The sequence below is a fragment of the Dicentrarchus labrax genome, unplaced genomic scaffold, assembly GCF_905237075.1.
Source record: "Dicentrarchus labrax unplaced genomic scaffold, dlabrax2021, whole genome shotgun sequence".
Lineage (NCBI taxonomy): Eukaryota > Metazoa > Chordata > Actinopteri > Moronidae > Dicentrarchus > Dicentrarchus labrax.
The window spans coordinates 7,564,453-7,588,706 of NW_026136722.1; the positions used below are offsets into that span (position 1 = coordinate 7,564,453).

The window sequence follows — 24,254 nt, forward strand, 5'->3', positions numbered from 1 at the left end:
AAGCTGCCGGTAGGGGCAGCAGTCAGAACGGTTTTCACTTGTAGGAAATATCGCGATAACGCCTTCTGAATAAAACCCGGCGAGACTTCCCCCCGGTCTTCTTCCTGTTATACAGATCACGTAAGTGTGATGGCACCAAGCTCATCTCGATCAAAATCCTTCTTTATCTCACACATCTGTCCACCAAACGCATTGATTATAGCTACAGAAGTATATCTGAATGTGTTATTTAGATACTCTGCTCGTATTTACGACCTTACTGAGGCAGAGTTGGAGATATTTGTAAATATTGACTGAAAGCTCCGGTAAACATGGCGGCTGGTGCTCGTCTGCTGTGAGATACATGGAGAGACTCGTGCTCGGTGTGGGATCTCTATTGCTGTAGAGATTGAAGTTAAATACTAATTATGAATTTTGTTTTGTTCTTCAGCAAATGGCGGACGACGCCGGTGGTAGAGGAGGTTTCCGTGGAGGTTTTGGCGATCGTGGCCGTGGACGCGGCAGGGGCCGTGGTCGGGGCCGCGGTCGGGGCCGTGGGGCCCGGGGCGGCAAGTCCGAGGACAAGGAAGTAAGTTTAAGACTCTGAAGCGCTTCAAGGATTATTTGGTTAAATATAATGATTCTTAAATCCAAAAGGAGTTTTCTTACGAGGCTCTTCTCTTTACTTCTCTTAGTGGGTTCCTGTCACCAAGCTGGGCCGCCTGGTTAAGGACATGAAGATCAAGTCCCTGGAGGAGATCTACCTGTACTCTCTGCCCATCAAGGTATGCATTATGTGAGGGGAAACACTGCCAGCTATTAAGGATGATCTCTAGGAGGTCTGTTGCGCGTGTGTGTGTGTGTTTGTTCCTTTGATAGCATCACATTCAAGTCTGAGAGCTCAGCATCACTTTCTCTTAAATATTCATCTGGACCATTAAAAAAAAAAAAAAAAGAACGGGTCCTTTTCACATCTAAAAACTATTTTAAAGGTATTTCTATAACCCTAACTCTTTAAATGATCTGACTAGTCTAGGAAAGACTAACATGTTTACTAGGATATAAATTCTATAAAAGTATTTCTCTTTATTAAACAAACTGGGATTAACATATTTTAGTGTCTGTATAATGGAACTTATTGAGTTGCTGCACCAGTGCCTACAGACCCCAATCTTATAGATTCTGTGTGAAACCTGCAGCTGCATTGAAGCATAACCTTCAAAACTATACGAGGGTAGATCTCGTCGTCTCACCACAGCAGTGGACCCTGATCTAATGCTCTAATGTGTTTTATTTTTCTGCAGGAGTCTGAGATCATCGACTTCTTCCTGGGTTCTGGTCTGAAGGATGAGGTGCTCAAGATCATGCCTGTCCAGAAGCAGACCAGGGCTGGTCAGCGCACCAGGTTCAAGGCCTTTGTTGCCATTGGTGACTACAACGGTCACGTGGGTCTGGGGGTGAAGTGCTCCAAAGAGGTGGCCACTGCCATCCGCGGGGCCATCATCCTGGCCAAGCTGTCCATTGTCCCCGTCAGGAGAGGTTATTGGGGTAACAAGATCGGAAAGCCCCACACCGTGCCCTGCAAGGTGACCGGACGCTGCGGCTCTGTCTTGGTGCGTCTCATCCCTGCCCCCCGCGGTACTGGCATTGTGTCCGCCCCTGTGCCCAAGAAGCTGCTCATGATGGCTGGTATCGACGATTGCTATACCTCCGCCAGGGGCTGCACCGCCACCCTCGGCAACTTTGGTAAGATTGTCTTTTTTTTTTTTTTTTATGGTTTCGCAGCTTTTCATCTGTATTTCTCCTTGCTCTGCTCAGCTTCACCTCTGCTGTGGTGTCGTTGTCGTAATCCGGAGAGAAAGAAACGAGTATTGTAATGCACGGCAGAAAGACGTTTTTCGTGGTCTCTTCTGTTCCCCTTTTCAGTACTCAACATTTTTTCCCCCCAAAAACCAAAGATTGCAGCACTGTTTATGTTCTTGGAGCTTCGTCTTTTTAATACCTACTCATTTATTTCCTCATCAGCCAAGGCCACCTTTGACGCCATCTCCAAGACTTACAGCTACCTGACCCCTGATCTGTGGAAGGAGACCGTCTTCACCAAGTCTCCCTACCAGGTACAGTACACAGCACAGACTTCATTTGTCTTGATTTTTAACATGTGAGGTTCATGTATTTAAAAACATTCTACTTTGTTCTCATTCCAGGAGTTCACCGACCATCTGGCCAAGACTCACACCAGGGTGTCAGTGCAGAGGGGACAGCCCGTCCAGGCACCTCCTTCCTAAAGTTTTTATACAGAGAACTGTTGAATAAACGTTCTGAAACATCATTTAATGTCTGTCTGGTTACTTTTTGTTGAACTCATGACAGAACAGAGGTGTTGATTAATATTAAGGACCTACAAAGCACAGTAATTACATAATTTGACATTATCAGTGTCGTGAAATGTTGGTAACTAAAGTTTTGTGTTGGAGTGAGCATGACTGGGTCTTAAAATTGTCTTTATGAAACGTCTTAACATTTTTCGGATGAATAAGTTGTATAAAGTTACATTTTTAGTGTGAAAACAAACCTTTTTAAGTAACTAATGGGTCTACAAAATGAAACTGATTTGATCTGTAGGAACCCTGTAAGAATTCCATTATAGCAGTATGATCCATCAGTACAATTGATACAGACATTTTTGGAGAAAGACTGACAAGAATATTTTTGGCAAAAAGTTGACAGCAGTTGGGACAGAAATCATTCGCAAAAATCAGTTCTGCTCATGGATTCGGTTCAATCCCTCCTGAGATGAAGGGGATATTTATCTGCTATATAAAATCTGACTGGAGACAAACTTGTCTCCTCAGTATATCTGAGGGAGTATTAATTAAATCAGGTCATGTATCAAAGTGGAAAACTATTTACCCTTTGTAGTATGTGCTTGTTTACAAGAGCCCAAAAGAGTAGCTTGTGTATTTTTGTTGTAACCAGTAATGTAACTTAACAAAAATCCCCAATGGGTTTGTGTTGTTAGTTACTTGTACTTTCTGTAATCAGCCTACAGTTACAGATTATTAATACATTCAAAGATAAATACATACAGCAGGCTGTGTGGCCTGTGATAAACAACCAACAAGTCCAAGAAAATGCAAAGCAGTTTTCATTTTTGGTTGGAACTAGTTACTTTTTAATGGAAGTAATCTTTTAATGCAACAAGTTACTTTTACAAGTGATGTTACCCAACACTGGTAATGGGGACACTCGCACTGTCACAGATGGGTGGGTCACTTTGAGGACAAGGATGAAAAGACACTAACACACATGATTAATCACATACATTTTATTTTACAATTATTACACAGGCCAGATAGTTGGAGGGCTGTTCTTAAGCATTCTGGGCCTGTGCAGCCATCATCCGCTCTTTTTGCTTCATTAGACATTTCCTCGCACTGGCGTACACTCCCAGGTCCCCGTCTGGAAAGAGGCAGGTCATGAATTAAACGCATTTAGTGGTAGCCAACAGTGAGGATACATAAGACGTCAATGTACATGCAACAAACAATACCTGTTGCACAATTTACTGCATTTGTATAATAATGCACATTAAGTGTGATCAAAGCATTTACCACATTGTTATATTTAGTCAGCAGTGTAACAGGACACATGTAGGACTCCTGAATGCTTTCACTTTTTTCTTTCTATTACACACAGACACACACACGTCCAAGCTCCAGCAGCACGGTACTTACAGCGTGAGGTGAAGGCGTTGGTCACCTCTTCGAACTGCTGCATTTCTTTGGCGCAGTTCTGCTTGTAGCTGGCTCCTTCTCTATGCTGGCAGGCCCTCATACGCTTCTGGACCACCTTCACAATCTCCTGGTCCACTTTGCTGAAGGAAGAAGAAGACAACACAGAATGACACTCTTCAAAAGTAAATATATATATATATGGCCGATAGTGGCACCCTGACCTCTACAGCAACCTTACAGGTGCATGAACTCACTACTGAGTCTTTGCAATTAGCACTTCATTTTATTGCCCACCGTTGGCTCACAATGAAAGTTAAAGCTAGTTCTAAAAAAAAGGCATCATACACTACATGGCCAAAAGTATGTGGACATTGGACATTACACTCACATGTAATTGTTGACCCTCTAATCCCAAAATCCTGGGGAAATAAGCTGCAGTATATAAGCCTCATCCCCATCTGGAAAGGCTTTTCACAAGACTGTGTAACCTGGATGCAGATATATGCAACCATTCAGCCGCTGATGTTGGGTGGTAAGGCCTGAAGGAGTTGTTTTAGGTGACAGTTTCCATACCAAACTGAAAAAATATTTATTTGTGGATCTCAGAATCAGAAATACTTTATTGATCCACCAAGGGGAAATTGATTAAAACTAAGGTTATCTTACTTGTTGCAGCAAAGTTGAAGGCACAAAGTTGTCTAAAATATGAATCAAATTAAGCAATGTGTCCCTACTGACCCCCACAGTTCCGCCTTCTACCTTTGCCTTACGTATACATCAAGTACACAAACCAACTCCTCATGCTCATTTAATTTTACCCTTACTAAGATATTACAACAAGATTTTAAACACAGGGCCAACCCACAAAACAGGCAATCAGGAAACACGCATGAGTTGCCATTTACTCACTGTATATGTGTTATAGTGGTGATTAAACAAAATCTCACAAACAAACAGCCGACAAAGTGAAGCTGCAGCTTTTGATGTGTGAATTCATTTTAATAATCAGCACCTGTAGAGCATATTGTGCGCATGGACGTCCATCTTAATGAATAAATCGTACCTTTAAAACAAACAGTGACTTACTAGTCTCTCCTCCACTGCATCTCAGCCTCGTAGTAGCAGGTATAATCTCCCTCCTGGCACTCCGTCAGGTCGGGGACACGGCGGAAGTTCTGGTGGTAGTAGACCAACTTGTTCTTAGCCCGAAGGCTTTCAATAGTATCTGGATAAAAGGAGTTCAGGACGAAGTTAAACCCAGGAAAGACCTCGAGGGCTGTACTGTGATTTGATGTCGTATGAATGACACTCGCTAGCACAACACCTAGCTGGCTGACTCTTATTGTCATTATTATTACCACAAAACAGAGGCTTGTGGTTGATTTTATGTAATACCCGGCAAGAAAACAACAATAATAGTATTGTTATAAAGTTTAAATACACCAACAGTGCGCCTGTAGAGCACACGCGGCTCCTGGTGAGCTATGTTATGTTGTTGTGCTAGCCTGTTAGCCCAGTTAGCTCCGTTAGCTTCACTTACCTCTAAATGTGGTGACAGGAAGGTCCACGGTGTAATAGAAGACTTTAGACAGAATCTGAGCTGGGTTGGGCAGTGCTGTCTGTTTGTCCACAGCCGGAGTCCTCCGAGGAGGCTCCGGATATGCTGCTTTATCGTAGTCTTCAGGCATTTTTGCCTTCTTTCGACCAAGACCAAATTCGACCTCGACAGCTCTCCTCTAATGGCGCATGCGCAGAAGACGCACCGCAATGGCGAAATAGAGGTCGTTAATGTGTTAAAGTTTTGTGGTGATCTTGATACTTCTGGTTATTCCGAAATTATTATTCAATGCAAATATTGTGCCAAATGAAGAACTTTGCACCAGCCCACTTGCAGTGTTTTTAAAACACAAAGGTCGAAGGGTAAAGGTCACAGGAGGAGCTGTTGCACTATGGAAATGCAGCAGGTGGTGGTACAGAGCTGACAAACTTTAGAGCAAAGCCACTGGTTACCAACGACCCCTGACTAAGTGATATATTTTATAGATATTTCATATTATAGAAAACTGTACAATGAACCCAAAGAACTCAATAACTGCAAGTTTGTGTAAAACGAGTCTTTTTGAGCAGATGATTTCCTGTTTAGGGAACTTTGTTTACAGTTCTCTGTCTGTATTATGTATTTTTTGTAATCATTTTAGACAATCATACATATCTAACAGGCTTATTTTCTGACAGATTCAGTGTTTTCTTGTCCCTGATGCTTGGCCATTGTTCTATTACACAATTTACATTTATTTTATATACTATGTACATTTTCTTACACCACTTAAAATTATGAATACGATATTAGTCATTAAAGTGCATTTAAAATGCTGACATTTATTTTAATTTCATTGTGTGAATGATCACAGCACACAACAGCAGCAGAGATGCAAATATTGCAGCACTTAGAAGAATGTTTATGTTCCCAGCATGTCATCCAACATGTGATGGATCCATTTTTTTGTCTTGATCCTACTGACACTAGTATTGACACTCAAATAAAGACTTTGTATTGGTAGTATCGATACTTTGTGGATTCATCCACTCAACCCTAGCTTAAAGATTTATCTAAAATTTAACATTGCAGTTCTGATAAGCATCTTGCTTGCCTCCTGAAGTACTCGGATACAAATCACTCCAATGCGAGAAAACCTGCTGTAATTATGTTATTATATAATATATATCAAACATATTATAAATATCTCAAATTGCAGTGATTTGTTATCCTGGTTGTCTTCAAACAGGTTTCTTTAAAGAAAGAGGAAAAGACTGTATATCTCCTACAGCAGAACAGGTGAATGTTGGCCCCTGCTTCCTTTCTCTCTCCTTTCTTGGTCATGTGGTTCCTGTCGACTGGGCCTGCCCACCACCTTAGACTTCTGAGTTTACCCTCTTCCCTCCTCCCTGTCTTCTCCTGACAGAACTTGGCAGAGATATCCTTGTTTGAAAGCGAATACGGCTCCTCAACTGGGCCACGCACCAAATTAGCGAGCTTGCGCTGTGTATCATCTTATGTATGACCCTTACACCCGCACTGGCCCCTCTCTCTTTCTATCCCTCGACTGAACAGGCGCGGACATGGTTAGTGCTCCTCATATTTTTGGTTCTTTTCTACTATAAAAGGATACATTGGTTTGTATTTTTGTCTGTCTTTTGGCTTCTGCATGTGTTGCTGTGTCACTTTGTGTGTGTCACCATCTGGTTTTATAATAGAAGATGAAGCATATTGAAAAAAGTATCTTGTAATGGCTGCCTTTGAGGAGACCACATGGAATACTGACATGGCGACCTCTCTTGAGTCTTGGATTTCTGAATCAGGTTGAATGTGACATAGAAATCAGTGCATACAAAGTACGAACACGTCTTTGGACAGGAAGGAAACACGTGAAGAATAATGGACTTGACTCTATTACAGTTTATGCTTTTGATGTCCTGTTTCATTTTATTACAACTTTTGGAGGACCTTAATATCAGAGGATTTGAAAATCTGACGAATATTTGGGAACAGTTGTTTAAAAACAGGAATAGGACAACATTTTATTGCAGTACAGGCAAGGATTAATGTGTCTTTTTTGATCTACAATTGTAGTTCTTGTGGCATTATTTAAAAAATCATCTGGGCTATATCTCCATGACTTTCATGTAAATAAATAGTGACTCTGTGTGTCCTTTTCCAGTCTCATCGCAAATTCCATGCACCCCGCCATGGACACATGGGGTTCCTGCCCCACAAGCGTAGCAAGAAGCATAGGGGCAAGGTGCGCACATGGCCCAAAGATGACCCAAGCCAACCTGTCCACCTCACCGCCTTCCTGGGATACAAGGCTGGCATGACCCACACTCTGAGGGAGATGCACCGCACTGGCCTCAGTATGACTGGACTTACATATACATTTTGAGTGTTTGAGAGTATAATGGGTAGGGGCCTTATAAGATCAGGTGTGACATGGTACCCCACTGTATTCTGTACAGATTTAGTAGTTTAACTTCTGGAAGCACTTGTATGAAACATTATAATATTATTAACTGTCAGACATAGCCTAAAATCGATGCTACAGTTTTTTCTTTTGCATTTTTTTGGCCTCTTTCTTCTGTATATTGTTTAATAACCATGAAATGCCACTCACATAATACTGAATACTGACCCAGCAGATAATAAATATATAAATAAATATTTTCCATGTTTCTCCCACAGAGCAATCAAAGCGAGAGGAGGTAGAGGCAGTTACCATTATTGACACTCCTCCGGTCATTGTGGTGGGGGTTGTGGGATACATTCAGACCGTCCGTGGCTTGCGTTCCCTCAAAACCATCTTTGCAGAACATCTCAGTGACGAGTGCAGACGCAGATTTTATAAAAACTGGTCCGTGATCACACATTGTTCTCCTGCACGTATAGCTACGCAGTTGTTTCTTATTTGTAAATTGAGCATTTCTGTGTTCCAGGTCCAAGAGCAAGAAGAAGGCGTTCACCAAGTACAGTAAGAAGTGGCAGGATGAGACTGGAAAGAAACAGCTGGACAAGGATTTTGAAAGGATGAAGAAATACTGTTCAGCAATCAGGGTTCTTGTTCACTCTCAGGTAGGCCAGACAGATAACAGAGCACAATAATTGTTGTCTCACCCCTCCACTGGTCTAATGATAAACAGTTATTCACCACATTTCCTCCAATCTCTCGAGTCCACTCCTGCAAAAGGGCAGAGGTGTCAGACTTGATCACATGCAATGGAAAGAAAAACTGCCACATCCCAAATGCCTCTGCTGCCAAGAGTCAAACAACTCAGGCTATGACACTCTGTCACTGAGCACTGGAGGGTGCCGTTTCAAATAGCAGGTTAAAAATAATTTTCAGGGCTGAACCTGGCTGCTCACCCAGGCTTTACCAAGGGAAAACCTTTATGTTGGCAGCAAACAAAATGAAGATCAACCAAGTCTTGCTATCATTTCTGGGCAGGTTTCAACTTCTGAATAAAATCAAAATGTGGTTTTAAATACCAGGGCTGTGGTAGTTTCCTGGTGCTTCGGATTTCATTGATGATCTTGTACTGAATCATAAATCTCATTATAAAAAGACAGGGCTGAGGACATCTTATAAAGCATAGCAAGTTCAAAGCAAGATGTGTTCTGCTTGTTAGTTAATCCAGAAAAGCCTTTTTAGATTTCTGGACAGTTTATGGGCTTCTCCATTTCCAGATGCGATTGCTGCCCATTAAACAAAAAAAGGCCCACATCATGGAGGTGCAACTGAATGGGGGAAGCATCTCGGACAAGGTGGACTGGGCAAAGGAGCGTCTGGAGCAGGCTGTGCCTGTTTCTGCTGTCTTCTACCAGGATGAGATGATTGATGTCATCGGAGTCACCAAGGGTCACGGCTTTAAAGGTTTGAAACACGCTCTGACTAGTTGTGCCCAAGGTCCTGTAAAATAAATGTAATCTAATATATACTGATTGCTGGCTCTTTGTGCTGATAGGTGTGACAAGCCGCTGGCACACAAAGAAGCTTCCCAGGAAGACTCACAAGGGTCTGAGGAAGGTGGCCTGTATTGGAGCCTGGCATCCAGCCCGAGTGGGATACACCATAGCCCGTGCTGGACAGAAGGGCTATAACCACCGTACTGAGCTCAACAAGAAGGTTAGCAGATATTTAAACGGCCAGTCTGTAACATTTGGAAGGATCTATTGCTAGAAATGTAATATAATATGCCTAGGTGTGTTTTCACTAGTGTATAATCACCAGAAAATAAGAATTTGTGTGTTTTTGTTACCATAAAATGAGCTACGTATGTTTATCTACAGAGGGAGCGGGTCCTCTTCTACAGAGTCTGCCATGTTGAATTGCCATGTTTCTACAGTAGCCCAGAACAGACAAACCAAACACTGGCTCTAAATTGGGCCTTTTGCGTTTCTTTTGCAAGTTTTGCAACCACCATAGTTTCTCCTACACAGTTGGAATTTGAGTGGTATTCAGTTGGTTGCAATCTGTATCTTCACCACTAGATGCCACTAAATCCTTCATACTAGACCTTTAAAGGTTTCACCCACAAGAATTCATCTTCAGCTGTTCTTAGGGGGAGAAAAAAAGCTTTTATTTTCCATTTATCTAAGCACTACTCTGATGAATATATGGTGGTAGGTTTACCATGATAATCCTATGTACTCTGTGTCCTCAGATCTACCGTATTGGTAGGGGTGTGCACATCCAGGATGGAAAGGTGATCCGGAACAATGCCTCCACTAACTACGACACCAGTCAGAAGTCCATTACGCCCATGGTACTCCTCCAAGATTACAATATGCACTAACCAGAATGAATGGATCGGTTACCGCCAGTCTGCCATCATGTACCTGCATACGTTTCTTTTATTGTGGTTTTGTTTTAATTGTGTCAGATTCATGTGTAGTGTGCATGCTTTTCATGTCTGTGTTTCTGCTTTGCATGTTTCAGTTGTTGTGTCTAACAGTTCAAACAGTGTTTTCTTATGTAGTCCGTATTACTACCAGTACCCATCAGTTTATTGTTTTTGTTTATACTCTTGCATATTAAACCAATGTGTTATGTGTTGCGTGTTTTTAATAGTATAAGGGTGTCCAGATAGATGCTTCTATTAACATTAGTATTTTAATTTATTTTTATTATTGTTTTTCATGCTTATAAATTACTTCCCAATGAGTTAATCTTAGATTCTGAATTCTGTTTTTAGGGTGACTTTGTAACATCTGTCCAGGGACTACAGATAAAAAAATAGCCTCTTGGCTATTTCTGGTGCATTTACAGCAATGTTATTAATGTGAATTGTCCCTGCTAAATAAACAACAACAAAATAATCTATGATTCATTATATGTATACAAGGGCTTCATATAAAGTGATGGCAAATTTGTTCCTCAACACTCTTCATTCCCTTTTTTTCATCCCTGGTTCTCTGTTGTCTTTGTATTGTCCCTGTAGGGAGGCTTCCCCCACTATGGTGATGTGAATAATGACTTTGTCATGGTGAAGGGCTGTGTGATCGGGACTAAGAAACGCGTCCTCACCCTCAGAAAGGTACAGTGTGATTTTGAAACTTTAATTATAGATCTTTCAGGCAGCTTGCAGTATTTGACTTTAGTTGAGGAGACTCTCTCACATGTAGTTTTTTGAATATCTTTGTGTGTTCCTCCCTCCTCCAGTCTTTGCTTGTGCACACGTCTCGCAAGTCGAAGGAGACCATTGAGCTCAAACTCATTGATACCACTTCCAAATTTGGTCATGGCCGATTCCAGACTGCCCAGGAGAAGAGGGCATTTATGGTGAGTGTGAGAAATGTTTGGCACACACAGAAATTTGATTATCAGTGGTAACATAATCACTCTTGAATCCTTCTGCACTGCTTTAACACTGACCTTTGGTTTACCTTCAGGGGCCACTGAAGAAGCATGCCCTGAAAACACAGCCGGAGCCTCTGGTCGAGGAGGCCTAAGAACATTCTCATATCCCAATTCTGATACAAAAATAAAACTCAGATTTAAATACACTGTCTGTTGTTGTAACATGACATTTTGCCTCCACCTAACTGTATGCAGTTTAAGTTCAACAATTAATATAGATTTAAAGTTTTTAACAGGTTTTTATTCACAGAAATAACATGCACCGTTGATGGAACATAATCATCAGATATTCATCTTGATATTTTTTATTTTTTAGTAACCAACAAAAGGAAAATGGATGAATTGTTTGTTCAACTGGAATTCTTTTAAAACAGTGGTCATCAATGACATCTTGCTTTGACGTGCAGTTAAGACATCCATTTTTTTCAATCTTTTATCATTGACGTACTCTCACTGTTGTCAGTGTTAGGTACAGTTCAATTAGCTTCACAGTAGGGGGAACTGTAGCACCATTCTCCCAGTCCCCATGTTGCTGCCGTGCTCAGCATCCAGCATTCAGGAGGCATCTATCCTGCACTGGTAACAGCGAACATACTCAGGATTAACACCGAGCCGCTACGCAGCTGCAGCAGCAGCAGCAGCAGCCTTAAAATCTGTTAAAGATTCACGGCAATAGCTGCATAATTATTTTGCATGGACATTTGAGGCCTCATAGGGGCGCTACTCTGACATGTAATCCTGGGACTCCATGGAGGACTGGTGGGATGAGGAATGTATTGAGGACTGGTGGGATGTAGGTGGGTTGTCCAAGCCAGATGTCATCAGGGGCAGATATAGATCGTCCATATTGGGCATGACAAACACTTTCTGTTGAGAGAGGACAACAAATGAATAATTAGTGCAATAATTAAAAGATGGGTCCCAGTTTTTAATACTATGAAAGACGTTTCACTGATGGACTGACCTGGAACTCACACTGCAGTTTTTTCTCGATCCACTCAGTGATGTGAGTTAAGGTAACCTCCCTCTCCCCGAGTGTGGGACGCACATGAAGGTCTAACCTGGGAGGCACCCGGAAACTGTACCTGGGGGAGCAGAACAAGAGAAAAAAGACTGTGTGAGAAAGAAAGAACTATAGAAAGAACTTAAACCTTTGAATTTGTTGTATGAAATGAGAGAAACTCTGTACCATATCCTGTCAGTAGGGGGAGGTGGGATGTTGATGGCCAGAGTGCCAGAGAGCTCCAGGACCTCAACGCTGAGCATCAGAGGCATGTTGGACACCTCAGCTATCTTCTTCCTGATGTACTCGTTCTCTGTGGCTTTCTGAAAGTATTTGGACTTCGCTATCTTGTCCACAAACCTCAAGATCTTCCTACTTGTGCTGCCACCAGTGTGCCTGGGGGAGAGTAGGGACGAGGGCACAAATGCAGTGTAGGACTGTGAATCTGAAACTGACTGGGATTGAAACATACCAACCAGTATACAATGGACTGTGTAAACTGTTGTAAAGTGATTGCTGCCCTGGTTTACAATTTATTGCATATCCATTATGACAGTAACCTCAGCAAGAGCATTTTAATAATTTGGATTTGACTGATGTGTTTATGATTAGCATTGCCTGTTTCCCTATCTTTCCTGTCTAAAATCTTTTATTTTACATTTCGTTTTAATTTCTGCGTCAAAATGTCTTTAACATTAACATTATCGGTTAGTCCTGTGCTTGACAAGTCAAACTATCTGCTGTGAAAAAGCAACCTTTTTCACCTTTTAAACAGCTGAATGGCCTCAGATCTTAAGTGCAACTCGCTTCAGAAATTGCAATGCGGTGCAGTTTTGTGACCTATGATCCATGTTATATCTGATCTCTGTGGTAGAAGACGCCAAATAAAGTTGTTAATTTACCCTTCAGCTGCTACCACTGTGCTCTTATCTCCCGATGACCCCTGTGGCTCAGATGGGGGTGCTTCCTCTTCATCAGATGAGCCTGCGCTGGATGACTCTTCATCACTATCGGCCAGTATACACAGCCTGGGCTTAGAGCTGAAAAACACACCAGTGTTAACTCTTAAAGCAAACTACTGAGATCAGATAGATTAGATTCTCCTCAAGCATGTTCACATCCACCTCCACACTCTCTTTATCTTCTGAGGAATATGAGATGGGCCTCACCCCATTTGCTGGGTCTCTGGAACGCTGTGAGCCTCGTCCTCTACGTCTTTACCCAGCTTGCACAGGTTCATCTTAGTCTCCAGGGTCATCTGAAGGCAGCCTGTGTACACCAATTCCAGCTCCAGCCACAGACCTGGGGGATAAAGGGAGGGAGGGAAAAACAGCTCACAGGTAGCAGGAAGCGCATCAGATTTCTAAACAAACTTTGATCTAACACCTAAGTATAGTCTGGGGGCTGAGCCAACATCTCTTCTAGATCTGGTCTGGCCCAGTGTTGTTGCAGAGGGAACATTAGACCAAAAGAGGATAGTTCAGAGATGTTATTGTCAGTTGAGCTTAGTCAAGGCCAAGAGGATTGCTAATCCTGTTCACTTGCGCTTAGGCAGGAGACAATGGAAAGCTTTAAGAGTGGGCACAACAAACTCTGTGCTGAAACAAATGAAATCATGGCCTGAGCTGACTGCAGGGATGTGTCTGAGAGAAGAAATCTGTTGGGTAAACCTTATTTGGTGACTTCTCCAGAGACATACTGGAACAGAAAAGAAAAACTAAGAGCCTACAGCCAAGCTAGTGGCCCTGTGGGGCTTTACTTAGGCAGAGCACTGCTTTGAACTTAATGAAAATATATTACAGTTTATCCTGAGGGGTAACATAAAGGTCAGAATCAGAAAAATGTTGCAGGTACAAATAGAATAAAAACTTTTTATGGTAATCCATTTTAATCAGACCCACAAATGTGAACCTAATAACTCGAAGACAAAGTCAGAGGATCACCAAAGTCTTTAACAGTCATCCTCTCCACACAATGGATATTTGTACAAAATTTAGTTGCAACCCGTCCAATAGCTGCTGAGATATTTCAGTCTGGACCAGCCAACAGACACAGCCAATAATCAAAATAGCAAGAGCATGTTATAGGTGAGCAGGCTACTTATCCAATGCAACATACCTCTGCGGTCCAGTGTAGGTTTGGAGGTGCTGAGGACTTGAGGCAGACATGTGCCCATGTCCAGGTCCGCCAGGGTCAGCTCATTCATGAAGTATGGCAACTATGATGAGACAAAACAATAACTTCTATTAATAGACAAGCAGAGTTTGTGTCAGACATAAAAACTTCTAAAATAAATCTGTGTAAACCAGCCCACAGAGGTAGTTAATTACTTGAAACAAATGAGCGGGCAGGGGAAACCTGCAAGGTGTATGTGAAGGACAGAGGAGTAAAATAGTGTAGTAAAAAGGATGGTGTGTGACAGAGAGGAGAGCAGAAAATGAGTAATGAGATGCTGCGGTGCCATCAGTGCTCCTCTACTCACTCCGCACCTCCTGCCTTTGGAACCAGAGGGAGTGCATTATCAGCAGACTGTCTCTCTCTCTCTCTCTCACAGACACACACACACACACACACACACACACACACACACACACACACACACACACACACACAAACATCATGTCACATCTTTTGACCTTGTGCACACACCAGCGCTGATGTTTAGGTCGTATCATCATGTTATTAGTCAGTGTGACATTGATGATGCTCTTGATGATAGTGTGAATATTAAGATGAATGTGAAAATGTGCAAACGACCAATTCTGCCACCCAAGGACTTCAGTTTCCTTGAAAAATAAATTAGCATCCTCATCTACCCTCACCTTGATCTTGCTGAGTTTCTTCTGGATCTTGTGTGCCACCTGATCGGTCCAGTACTTCTCCCGGAGAAAGTCCCAGAAGATTCTTCCCACTAGGGAGTTCACCCACGTGGGCTGGCCCTCGGCAGGGCACTCCCCTGTCCCTGAACCGGCACTGGGCTCAGCTCCAGTTTGACCTCCAGATCCATGCTCTTCGTTCTGAGTCTGCAGGGAATAACAGAAAAAATAGAAAGGTTATATGACCTGATAGAACATAGGTGCAAATGCCATTTCTATGCTTATCTATCCCCAAACCCCATTTATGCTGACTCTGATGCAGCTACGACCTCTAAACACCAGAACAGATTGTCTCTGCGTGGGGTGCCAATCCCAAAACCACCTGAACCAGGATTAGCAGCTCGGTCGGATATGCTGCAGATGTACCACAGTCAGTTCCTATTAATATCCTTCCAGCCAGGTGACACCTGATATTTCTACACGTTGACATTTGGTCTAGTCAGCAAGGATGTGTTTGGCTGAGCCAGCAGGCCGGTCTGAGCGCAGGGCAGAACAATGGAACAGTAGCTGATATTGACCAGCTCTGATCAATGGGAGTTTTGTAGAGTATTAGCACGACATGCAGGGGGGTAAGTAGAGCAGAGGCAAAGTTGATATCTGCACACGTGCCGCTACGCCCGATACTTGATCTAAAAGCTAGATAAAAGTGTTCATTGACCTTCTTGTGGGTTGTGGGGCTTCCTTTGTCACTATGGCAAGGGCTGGTGATGGGATTGCAACTCTGTGAGACAATCAGTTGAGTCATGTAGGTGCTGTAGTCCAATAGTGTCCTTGTTTTCATAGCTCCGGGCAAGTCGTGCAGCTCCTCTGTGGTTTCTTTAACAGCGTCTCCACCACATGGTGTTTCTGAAGAGCAGAGAAAAGACATGAAGGAAAGGGCTTTTAAATATAACTCGGGGGAAACACATAAATAGTCTAACTCTGCATGAATCTGTCCTTGCATCAATTTAACAACTAAGCTGTTTAAGACAAAAAGGTATCTGCTATCTACATACAGTGTTTCACCTCGCTGAATTGCTTCCAATCACCGTGAACCGAAACATATCCTTACCTGTGTTCTCCTCCCCACTCACGCTGCTTTTGGCTCCAGCCCGAGAGGCAGACAGGAAGTGCTGGAACCACTCCTCCTTCTCTCGACCTGTGCGGCCAAACAGGTACAGGGTCACAGGAAGCTGATGGTCCGGGACGATGTGTCTCTCTGACCTTTCTTCCTCCTCCTGCCCTTCAACTACACTGTCCTCCCCTACCTCCCCCTCAGCCAGAGTGATGCAGACGGGGTATTTCTTGTTCCACACCCTTTTGCGAGCCAAACCGGGCGGCAACAGGGAGACCTGCGATAAAAAAATTAACAGGGAAGAATGAAAAAGTAAGAGTGTCATTTTCTTTTTGTCTTTATTTTTCTTCTTGTATTGTCCTGCTGAGGCAGGAATTGTGTTGACAGTTGACCATTGCCAAAGCGCTCCCCGCATTGATTAAACTGTGTGTTAGCATTATTCTATTACCCTATTGGAGGCTACTGTTGCCTGCCTCAATAATCGAATGGGACAGTAGCTGGGTCAAGTTTATTCAGACAATCATCACTTTAGTCGTAATCCTTCTGGTCTTTCACCTCCGTGTTAGATGACAATGTGGGTGCAGAGTGAAGAGTTCAGGTCACCTTTTCTCTCTCTTTTAACACTGAGGGACTGAAGGACATGGCTGCTCTCTTGCGACCCAGAAAATTATCAAAAGCACTAACCTTACAGTTAGCCAGCTGGTAAGTGCGTGAGCGCAAAAACGAGGCCTCATGGGGGGTCTCATCGAACCCTGCCCACCGGGGGATGTTGGCACGTGGGTATGCCAGGCGCAGCCGGCTGCCTTCCAGGGTGACATAGACAGAGTGTGTGATGGAGGGATGGAAAGTCTCAGGGTCGTAGCTGTGTGTTTCATTCATCCAGCCCTGGAGGAAAATTATGACCCAACAGGATAAAAAAACATTGCAAGTAGTAGTCAGTTATTAATCACTTTTTTCCTTTGAGAATTGAACTGAAAACTGTGTTGAGGCTATATTTAAATGCATTTAGCTGACAATATAAGTATATATCAGAAAATCTAGCAACGTCTCTACTCAGCCAAATGAAATTCACAGTGAGCGGTACAAACTGCAACAATACAGCTCAGCAGGAGGGGAAACATGAGACACGGCAGAATACATCTGTCTCATTTAACACTGTGGACAAGTCTTTGAAATAGCCTACAGCCTTCTGTTAGTAACTCGTCTATCCTCATAAACTTTACCTTATTTAAACCTGCCAAATCAGCATTTATTGAGACAGCCAGCCTCCCCCTCAGCAGAGCTGTCAAGAAAGCTATTTTCAAAATAACCTGTTCCTAAGATGCTGAAACTCCTGTGCTTGAGGGTAGTTTTTTTATTAAGTAATTACCTAAAAACAAATCCATTAAGCAGCACTGATAGCACTATCTTTAGTACCATCCAATGACTCACATGGCTGCTGTTGTTTGTTGGTTTGATCTCTCACCCTGCAGAACAAACAACAGGGCTTGAAGCTCATTTCCATACAGACAAATCAGTAAACAAAACAAGAAGTAGTTAGAGCAGCTGTAGAGCCTTCTCTGTATAGAGTGCAAGATTAAAGCCATGCTAACAGCTCTGTGAGGCTGTATTTACTTGTGCTTTGAGATAAATGCTAAGGTCAACATACTAAGATGCTGATCTTAAGCAGGTATAAGCTTTACCATCGTCACTATTTAGTGTGTTAGCGTGCTGACATTTGCTAATTAGCACAAAGCACAGGTGAGGCTGGTGGTAATAATAAGTTTAGCGGCTATTTGGTCATGACAAACATAACAGTGGTGGTCCAACCCATAGATATAGAAATGTTTCTGCTGCTAACATGGCTTAAAAGATATGCACAGGTTATTTCTTTCTTTTAGAACTTAAATGTCAATTATTTTTTTAACTAATGAGCAACTTAGAGGCCTGTCCAAACAAATAGCACAGATGAATTGTGGTGTAATTATCACATTTCTGCAGGTAGCAGTGAGTTCACTGGGCTCTTGACTGACAGAGAGAGAGAATGTTTAAGGGGGATAACGAGTAGAGATGAAATGTCTACGTTTCACTACCTCTAGGATTTCTGGATCTGTAAGCTCTCCTTCCAGTAGATCCATGTTCAGCAGTCTGGATTTGTTCAAACGAGAGCCCTGGTTTCTTCTTGCAGATGACCGTTGCGGAGCAAACATGAACACCACCACCAGGCCCAACATGAAGCCACATGCAACCCCAACAGACAGACCTGTCACATAGGAGGGCAGGGGCAACACAAAGAAACCATAAGCTAGAAGACCCACAGGGATGAGCCAGTGAAGAGGCAGTGATGAGCCTGGGACAGTTACTTGAGACTGGGTGTAAGTTCTATGATGAGTCCCTCTGGATCCATTCTGGAGCTCCACCACCTGAATCATATCTCCATAAGTGCGGATTTCAAAATGGCTGTCTTTGCTGTGGGTGTGGCGTTCTGGAGAGATGGAGGACTTTATTAAGGAGCCCTGTTGAAGTCTTCGCAGAGGAGTGTCACACATACCTCTATGCTCACCATCATTTCTCCTCAGGCACTTAAGATCTGCATCTTCACTGCCCCCATCTCTTCCATAGCCGCCTTGGGAGACTGGTGAGTCCCCGGCACCAGAAGCCCTCCCCTGCTTGGGGCTTTCGTCCCCCATGATCTTACTCAGCATGCTCAGTGGATCCTGCATGGCCACAGAGAACTTCCTCCGTGTGTCCTCCAGCTCCGCAATCAGCGAGCTGCCCCGGGGTTCAGTGGGAGGTATGTTGCCTGTGGAGAGAGAAGATACCCAGTCGTCATTCTCACTCAGTCCTCCTGCTTCAGGCTTGGTCTTGGGAATCCTTGGATGGGTAAGCTGCTTCCAGGGATGCAAATGCAGCTTGGAGTCGGACTTGGAGAGGTTGACCTCTGGCTCAATCCGGCTGGAAATTTCCGTGCTCAGAGACTTGACCAGGCTCAGCAGAGGTTTGCTTCGTAGAGAGCTGCTCTCACTTGGGTCCAGGTCTGTGGAGGAGGATTTGACCAGGTTGGTGGTGACAAGCAGGTCTGCTGATGCTGATATATCCGCTAAAGAGCCCGGGGATGAGGGGGAGTGAGGCAGGAAGGGGGGGTGGGAGCGGTGAGCTTGGCTCAGATCCAAATCCATCCCGAGGCTAAGGTCAGACTGACTCTTTCTGCCTTGTGGTTTGTCTTTGGAAAAGGCCACAGTGGGACCCTCATCATGGCGGTCCAGGCTGAAGATGAGCTTGCTCTCTTCCATGCTGGCCATCAACTAGGAGCTACTGTGAGAATGTGGTCAACCAAACAGAGCAGCAGTCTCTGAAGACATGGAGCATGGCGCTAGCACTGGTAGACTTGTAAACATCCTTCTTGGGTTGCTTATTGTCCATCATGGTAGATGCTGGAACTGTGGTGAGACACAAGGAAAATGTGTTATCTGAAAAGCTAAGCAACATCCTTATGGGTAATGACAACACAACATTTAAGTCCCTGTGCTGGTCTGACCTTCTTCCTATTTCCGTCCTCTCCATCACTTTTCTAATTTCCTCTCCCCTTTCGCCTCTCAACATTCCTTCTAATCTCCTCTGTACTTTCTCCTTTCTCCTCTTTACTGTTCCTCTGCAGGGATACAGGGATCTCTGTGTGTTTCACTGTGTGCTGTCAGTTCACATAAAGTCTGAGGTAAGGTAGGGGTGGATGAGTGCTTTGTTTCTGGAATCATCATAAGGAGTCATTAGCACAGAGACATTAATCCCGCAGTCTCAGCTAATCCCAAATTAGATGCAGTGATCTGATTTATTAGCCTTGTCTGTGCTAATTGACACAATTGTCTTATCCAAGATTACCAGGACAACACTGGTCTTCCTCATGAGTCATTTGAAATGTTTGTGCAGTTTTCTGGTTCTTCTCTGTGTTATCTTGTGAAAACAACATAATCTGATGATCAACACATGCACCTAATGCAGAGACAAACTAATGCACTGCCACTCAAGATAAACATATACATGCATGCACATTCACTTTAACTCTATTTGTGTTTTTGTAACCAGGATCTACACCATGGCTTTATTGTCATTACTTTCTCCCATAAAAATATCTGTTACAGCTCATTTACAATTAGTAAAGCTTGCTCTTCTCCATGTCATGTATATAACCAAGAAATCAAGCTGCTTCTTTGTACACCACACCCTAACCGCTGTCCATTACGCCTTCAAAAGCATAACAATTAGACACTCCCTCTGGGAAATCATTGCTTTGAGAGGGTATGCATCTGTAACAAGCTCTTTGCAGCTTGTTTACATGTGATAAACACTGACATGAATCATGGCAGGCAGGCTGCACAGCCCAATTCACTGAGAGTCAACAGCTATGGTACGATCCAGACAGAGTGGATTAACTGTAATCCTCCATATTAAAGAGGATTCTAGGACAGGAAATTAAGACACTTGGAACATGAATTAAATCTGATGAATGGGCAATCAGTGTGTCTTTCAATCCCGGATACATTTTCAGATACACTGACATTAACTCGTGCCAGCTGTCAGCCATACACACACACAATTCAGTGGTCACATTTAGTGCAATTACAGAGAAGGAGAGAAGAAATAGTAGAAAAGAGACTAATATTAGTGAGAGCAAAACCGATTAGACAAGGCAAAAATAAAGTCCAATCAGTGTTGGTGGTAAATGTAGTCATTTGAAGCAATACATTTCTCAGTGTGTTCTATGTTGACCGAGAAAGTTCTCCTGCTCATGGAGCCGTGCTGACAGTGCCTACATGTAACAGGATGCATTGTGTGCAAGCTTCAGATGCCCACGACCACTGAGGAAGCTAAATTCACTGCTGATCAGAGTTATACAATGTTGCCAAGCAAATAAATTCCTGAAGTTTCTTTTTCACATGTAGCTATATCATTACCTTCAAGGTCAAGGGCTGAAACAGCCTATAGTTCTTCATGACACCAACTACATTACTGTACATGTCAAGTGACAGAGGAAGAATAGATTTTGCTGCTATTTCTTGGTCAATATAGCACCACTGATGGATTTTTTGCTTCAACTGCATACCTGCCAACACACATTTTCCCAGGTTTCTCCCATATTTCAAGGCCATCTGCTAGCGCCAACCCGTTTTGGTGTTTTTCCCAGTGGAACTCCCGAAATGTGCACAAACCTCAATCTTTATTATGAATAATCGTCATACAAGGATTTTGTCACTCAGTGTATTTCAACCCATCTGTCACGGCAGCCTGGCAACATACAACCCGATTCAAAGGGCATGTTCGCAGGGGCTCTATGAATAAACAGACTGGCTCTGTCAAAATGTCAGAGTAGGACGACATTTCACCAAAACAAAATAGAAATACACATGGCAGACTTGGACTGAACAGGTTAAATTTATATCTGCAGCTCACCAGGATAGTGTCCATGCCTTTTGCAAAGCCTGTAGGGTTGAATTAAAAATAGGGCACAGTGGGAAAAATTACATGACTTACATTTACGGTTAACCTACCGTATTTTGAAACCTAAATGTTGGCAGGTATGCAATTGACTACATTTACCATCAACACTAATTGGACATGCACATAAAACTTTAATTATCTGTAATCAAATTTTCACTTTAAAGTGAATTCAAGCACTTATCAACCCCAACGAAGCTAATAAGTGGACCCTGAGTTAAGATAATTTTGTCCCTGTTTTAGTGTGTTATCTTATTTTTGTTTCTTTTAATCTTATTGTTACAAATGCAGCTCCAGCCAGATTCCTCCCACTATGGAAAAGTAAAAAGAAGTTGAGAGTGTTGTCGAAGTTGTAGTTAAAAGTAACTAAGACTTGAGCACTCATTATTACATTCTAGCCCTGACCTGGATGAAACCAATTTTCAAGGCTACAGATTGTCATTTGTTACCGTGTTGCTCGCATAATTTAACTTTCCTGTTGGCTCCAGCCTTATCTCTTCACTTCTCTGCACACTGTTTATAAAGAGAGATATTAATTTTAGCACCAACCTGCTGGGCTGTTTGTCAAATCTCATTAACCAAAAGTGCTGCTCTGCTAGTGCTTAAGCTGACCCAGACAGCCCTGCATTACCCTAATCAATTTCTACTTCGCAGTCAATTTGAATCAGTTCATGCTGATGGGGAGAGGAAAACCTTTGCTGCTCTGTGGAATATGGAGTCCGCAGGGATTTGGCAGCTTTCCAGTCAGGACTGTGGATGAACTACTGCAGGAAGATAAACCACCAGAGAACCCCAGTTTCTGGTTCGTCCCTTGGGACTGGAAAGTAGAGCGGATTTTGCAATTTTGTAATTAGTAAATGAAGAGATTTTTAGATGTAGCTAAATGCAAAATCTTTGATGTCCCGAACTGCTTCTGTAATACACATATTTCTGCCACAGACGTGGGCAAGTGGCGGAGATGCAGAATTTGACAACAACAGAATTTGACTTATGAGAGACAAGAAATGTCACATTAGAGCTGCAACTAATGACTATTAATCATGTATTGATCAAAACATAGTAAGAGAATGCCCAGTACAATTTCCCTGGGCCAAAGATGACAACTTTAAATGTGTTGTTTTGTAAAAAGATATTAATTTTCTAATAATACAAAACAAAATAACACAGGAATCAAAGTAGATTCAAAATGTTTGCTTAAAAGCTGACTGAAATGATTAATCCCTTTTCAAAATAGTCCAACTAACCAATGAATTGACTAAACATTTCCACTCTAGATCACATCCTTATTGATACAACTACAGTAGATGTGCAGTGAATGTGTATGAGTAGAAGACTTGGTTGGTTGTGGTTGCTAATACTCAATAGGACCATTCAGTGTTAAAAAGTTAATAAAGCTGGCATTTATTAAAACAAGTGTGGACAAGGTATCACTTGCTATGACACATGTTTAATGACTGAAGGTATTAGAGGCAAACTACTTTCTTTATAGGTGATAATGGCACATAGGAAAGTGATATCAACCCCTGTGTGTCTGCGTATGAAGAGGCAGGTGCATTCAAGAGTAGTCAACTTAAATGGATTAAAAAGGAAGACGAATAAATGACGTGAACATCAGAAAATCCCACTTTTATCCCTGATGCCCTGATTTTGAAATCCTGCCAAAAAAATCACGTCTGTCCAACTCTGTCCTCCTCCTGGCCTTTCTATCCTGTTTAAACAAGGTCAATGGGATAAAAAACAGACAGAACTTTGTGAAAGCCCAGTTGGAGTGCAGTATGAGTTCATGTCTGTACAGCCTGGAATCACACTTAGTCCACACAGAGAGACAGGACGTCTATTTCAACTGCGTCCCTGTGCTTAATCCTTGCCTCAAACTACCTTTTGACCCTGGTGACTGATATATTTGGCACAGGACTGTGTGTTTGTATGGGTATCACATGGTCAGCGTCACTGAAGCTGCACTTCATCTCATTAATGCCAATCATTAAGACAATATCTCCAGGGCTCAAAGATGCTGACTGTTAATGGACAATGTAAGATCACTAGTGCATTCAGATGAGTCTCTTTAAGCTTTTGCTTTCCTCCCAGGAGCTAGTGCAATTTCAAGAGATACCAAATCCATCACTACATTGTCAGTCTGAGCTCTTCCTGTCCTCACTTGTAGAACAATTGAACAGTGTAACATTTGAACTGATTGAGGCTCTGCTGCTATCAGTCAAACCACATCACTCACCTGCATCTATCATGTTTGACCAGCTGCTCCTGTGATATTAGTGTCAGAGGTTTTGTGTTCAGAAATGTGCTCCAAGTGCAGGCTGCAGTGGTCTGGATGCTGCAGAGTGCGGTGTGCTGCACACGGGGATGCGCACCGTCCACCGCCGACCGACCGCGGGCAACAAATATTCATTCAACTTTACTCAGATTGTCGCAAAATCCTCGTCGCGAAATCGTCCGAACTGCTTTTTAAACATTTCCCCGAAAATAAACAGTTCAGCTTTAAGACGAACGCGTCAGCGACGTTGCCACCGTTTGACATCGCTGGTTCCCTCCCCGCTCCCGGAGGCGTCAACCCAATACAGAATAATGTGATTATTGGAGTCCTGCTGGCTGCAGACTGGACTGGAAACTCTAATCCAGATTAGACTCAAGAGGCCAACAGTTGAGAAAGCGACTCCTCCTCTCTGCTCTCTGCGCTCAGCGTTAAAACACACCAACCCTCCAGCC

The 24,254-nt window shown here is 42.9% G+C and overlaps 4 protein-coding genes across 4 annotated transcripts; 2 read left to right on the top strand and 2 right to left on the bottom strand.

Moving 5' to 3' along the window:
- The first annotated feature begins 404 nt into the window (after nucleotides 1-404).
- On the top strand, nucleotides 405-2,311 carry rps2 (ribosomal protein S2). The gene is made up of 5 exons (XM_051387726.1): nucleotides 405-568; nucleotides 675-764; nucleotides 1,284-1,725; nucleotides 2,005-2,096; nucleotides 2,187-2,311. Exons 1-5 carry the CDS (start codon nucleotides 434-436, stop codon nucleotides 2,265-2,267), a joined length of 840 nt encoding a protein of 279 aa, XP_051243686.1. The 5' UTR covers nucleotides 405-433; the 3' UTR covers nucleotides 2,268-2,311.
- Nucleotides 2,312-3,292: 981 nt separating this feature from the next.
- On the bottom strand, nucleotides 3,293-5,614 carry ndufb10 (NADH:ubiquinone oxidoreductase subunit B10). The gene is made up of 4 exons (XM_051387733.1): nucleotides 5,257-5,614; nucleotides 4,803-4,941; nucleotides 3,717-3,856; nucleotides 3,293-3,441 (listed from the first exon to the last, which is right to left on the bottom strand). The coding sequence occupies exons 1-4, from the start codon at nucleotides 5,402-5,404 to the stop codon at nucleotides 3,353-3,355; spliced, it is 516 nt and encodes a 171-aa protein (XP_051243693.1). The 5' UTR covers nucleotides 5,405-5,614; the 3' UTR covers nucleotides 3,293-3,352.
- Nucleotides 5,615-6,676: 1,062 nt separating this feature from the next.
- LOC127356168 (60S ribosomal protein L3-like) lies at nucleotides 6,677-11,271 on the top strand. Its single transcript, XM_051387717.1, has 10 exons — nucleotides 6,677-6,839; nucleotides 7,436-7,628; nucleotides 7,954-8,122; nucleotides 8,205-8,340; nucleotides 8,953-9,139; nucleotides 9,231-9,391; nucleotides 9,930-10,031; nucleotides 10,707-10,802; nucleotides 10,928-11,047; nucleotides 11,158-11,271. Exons 1-10 carry the CDS (start codon nucleotides 6,837-6,839, stop codon nucleotides 11,215-11,217), a joined length of 1,227 nt encoding a protein of 408 aa, XP_051243677.1. The 5' UTR covers nucleotides 6,677-6,836; the 3' UTR covers nucleotides 11,218-11,271.
- Nucleotides 11,272-11,344: 73 nt separating this feature from the next.
- On the bottom strand, nucleotides 11,345-24,254 carry LOC127356154 (testis-expressed protein 2-like). The gene is made up of 12 exons (XM_051387691.1): nucleotides 23,764-24,254; nucleotides 18,131-19,477; nucleotides 16,743-16,943; nucleotides 16,056-16,335; nucleotides 15,663-15,850; nucleotides 14,951-15,151; nucleotides 14,247-14,346; nucleotides 13,298-13,430; nucleotides 13,031-13,168; nucleotides 12,315-12,524; nucleotides 12,090-12,210; nucleotides 11,345-11,992 (listed from the first exon to the last, which is right to left on the bottom strand). Exons 2-12 carry the CDS (start codon nucleotides 19,337-19,339, stop codon nucleotides 11,846-11,848), a joined length of 2,928 nt encoding a protein of 975 aa, XP_051243651.1. The 5' UTR covers nucleotides 19,340-19,477; nucleotides 23,764-24,254; the 3' UTR covers nucleotides 11,345-11,845.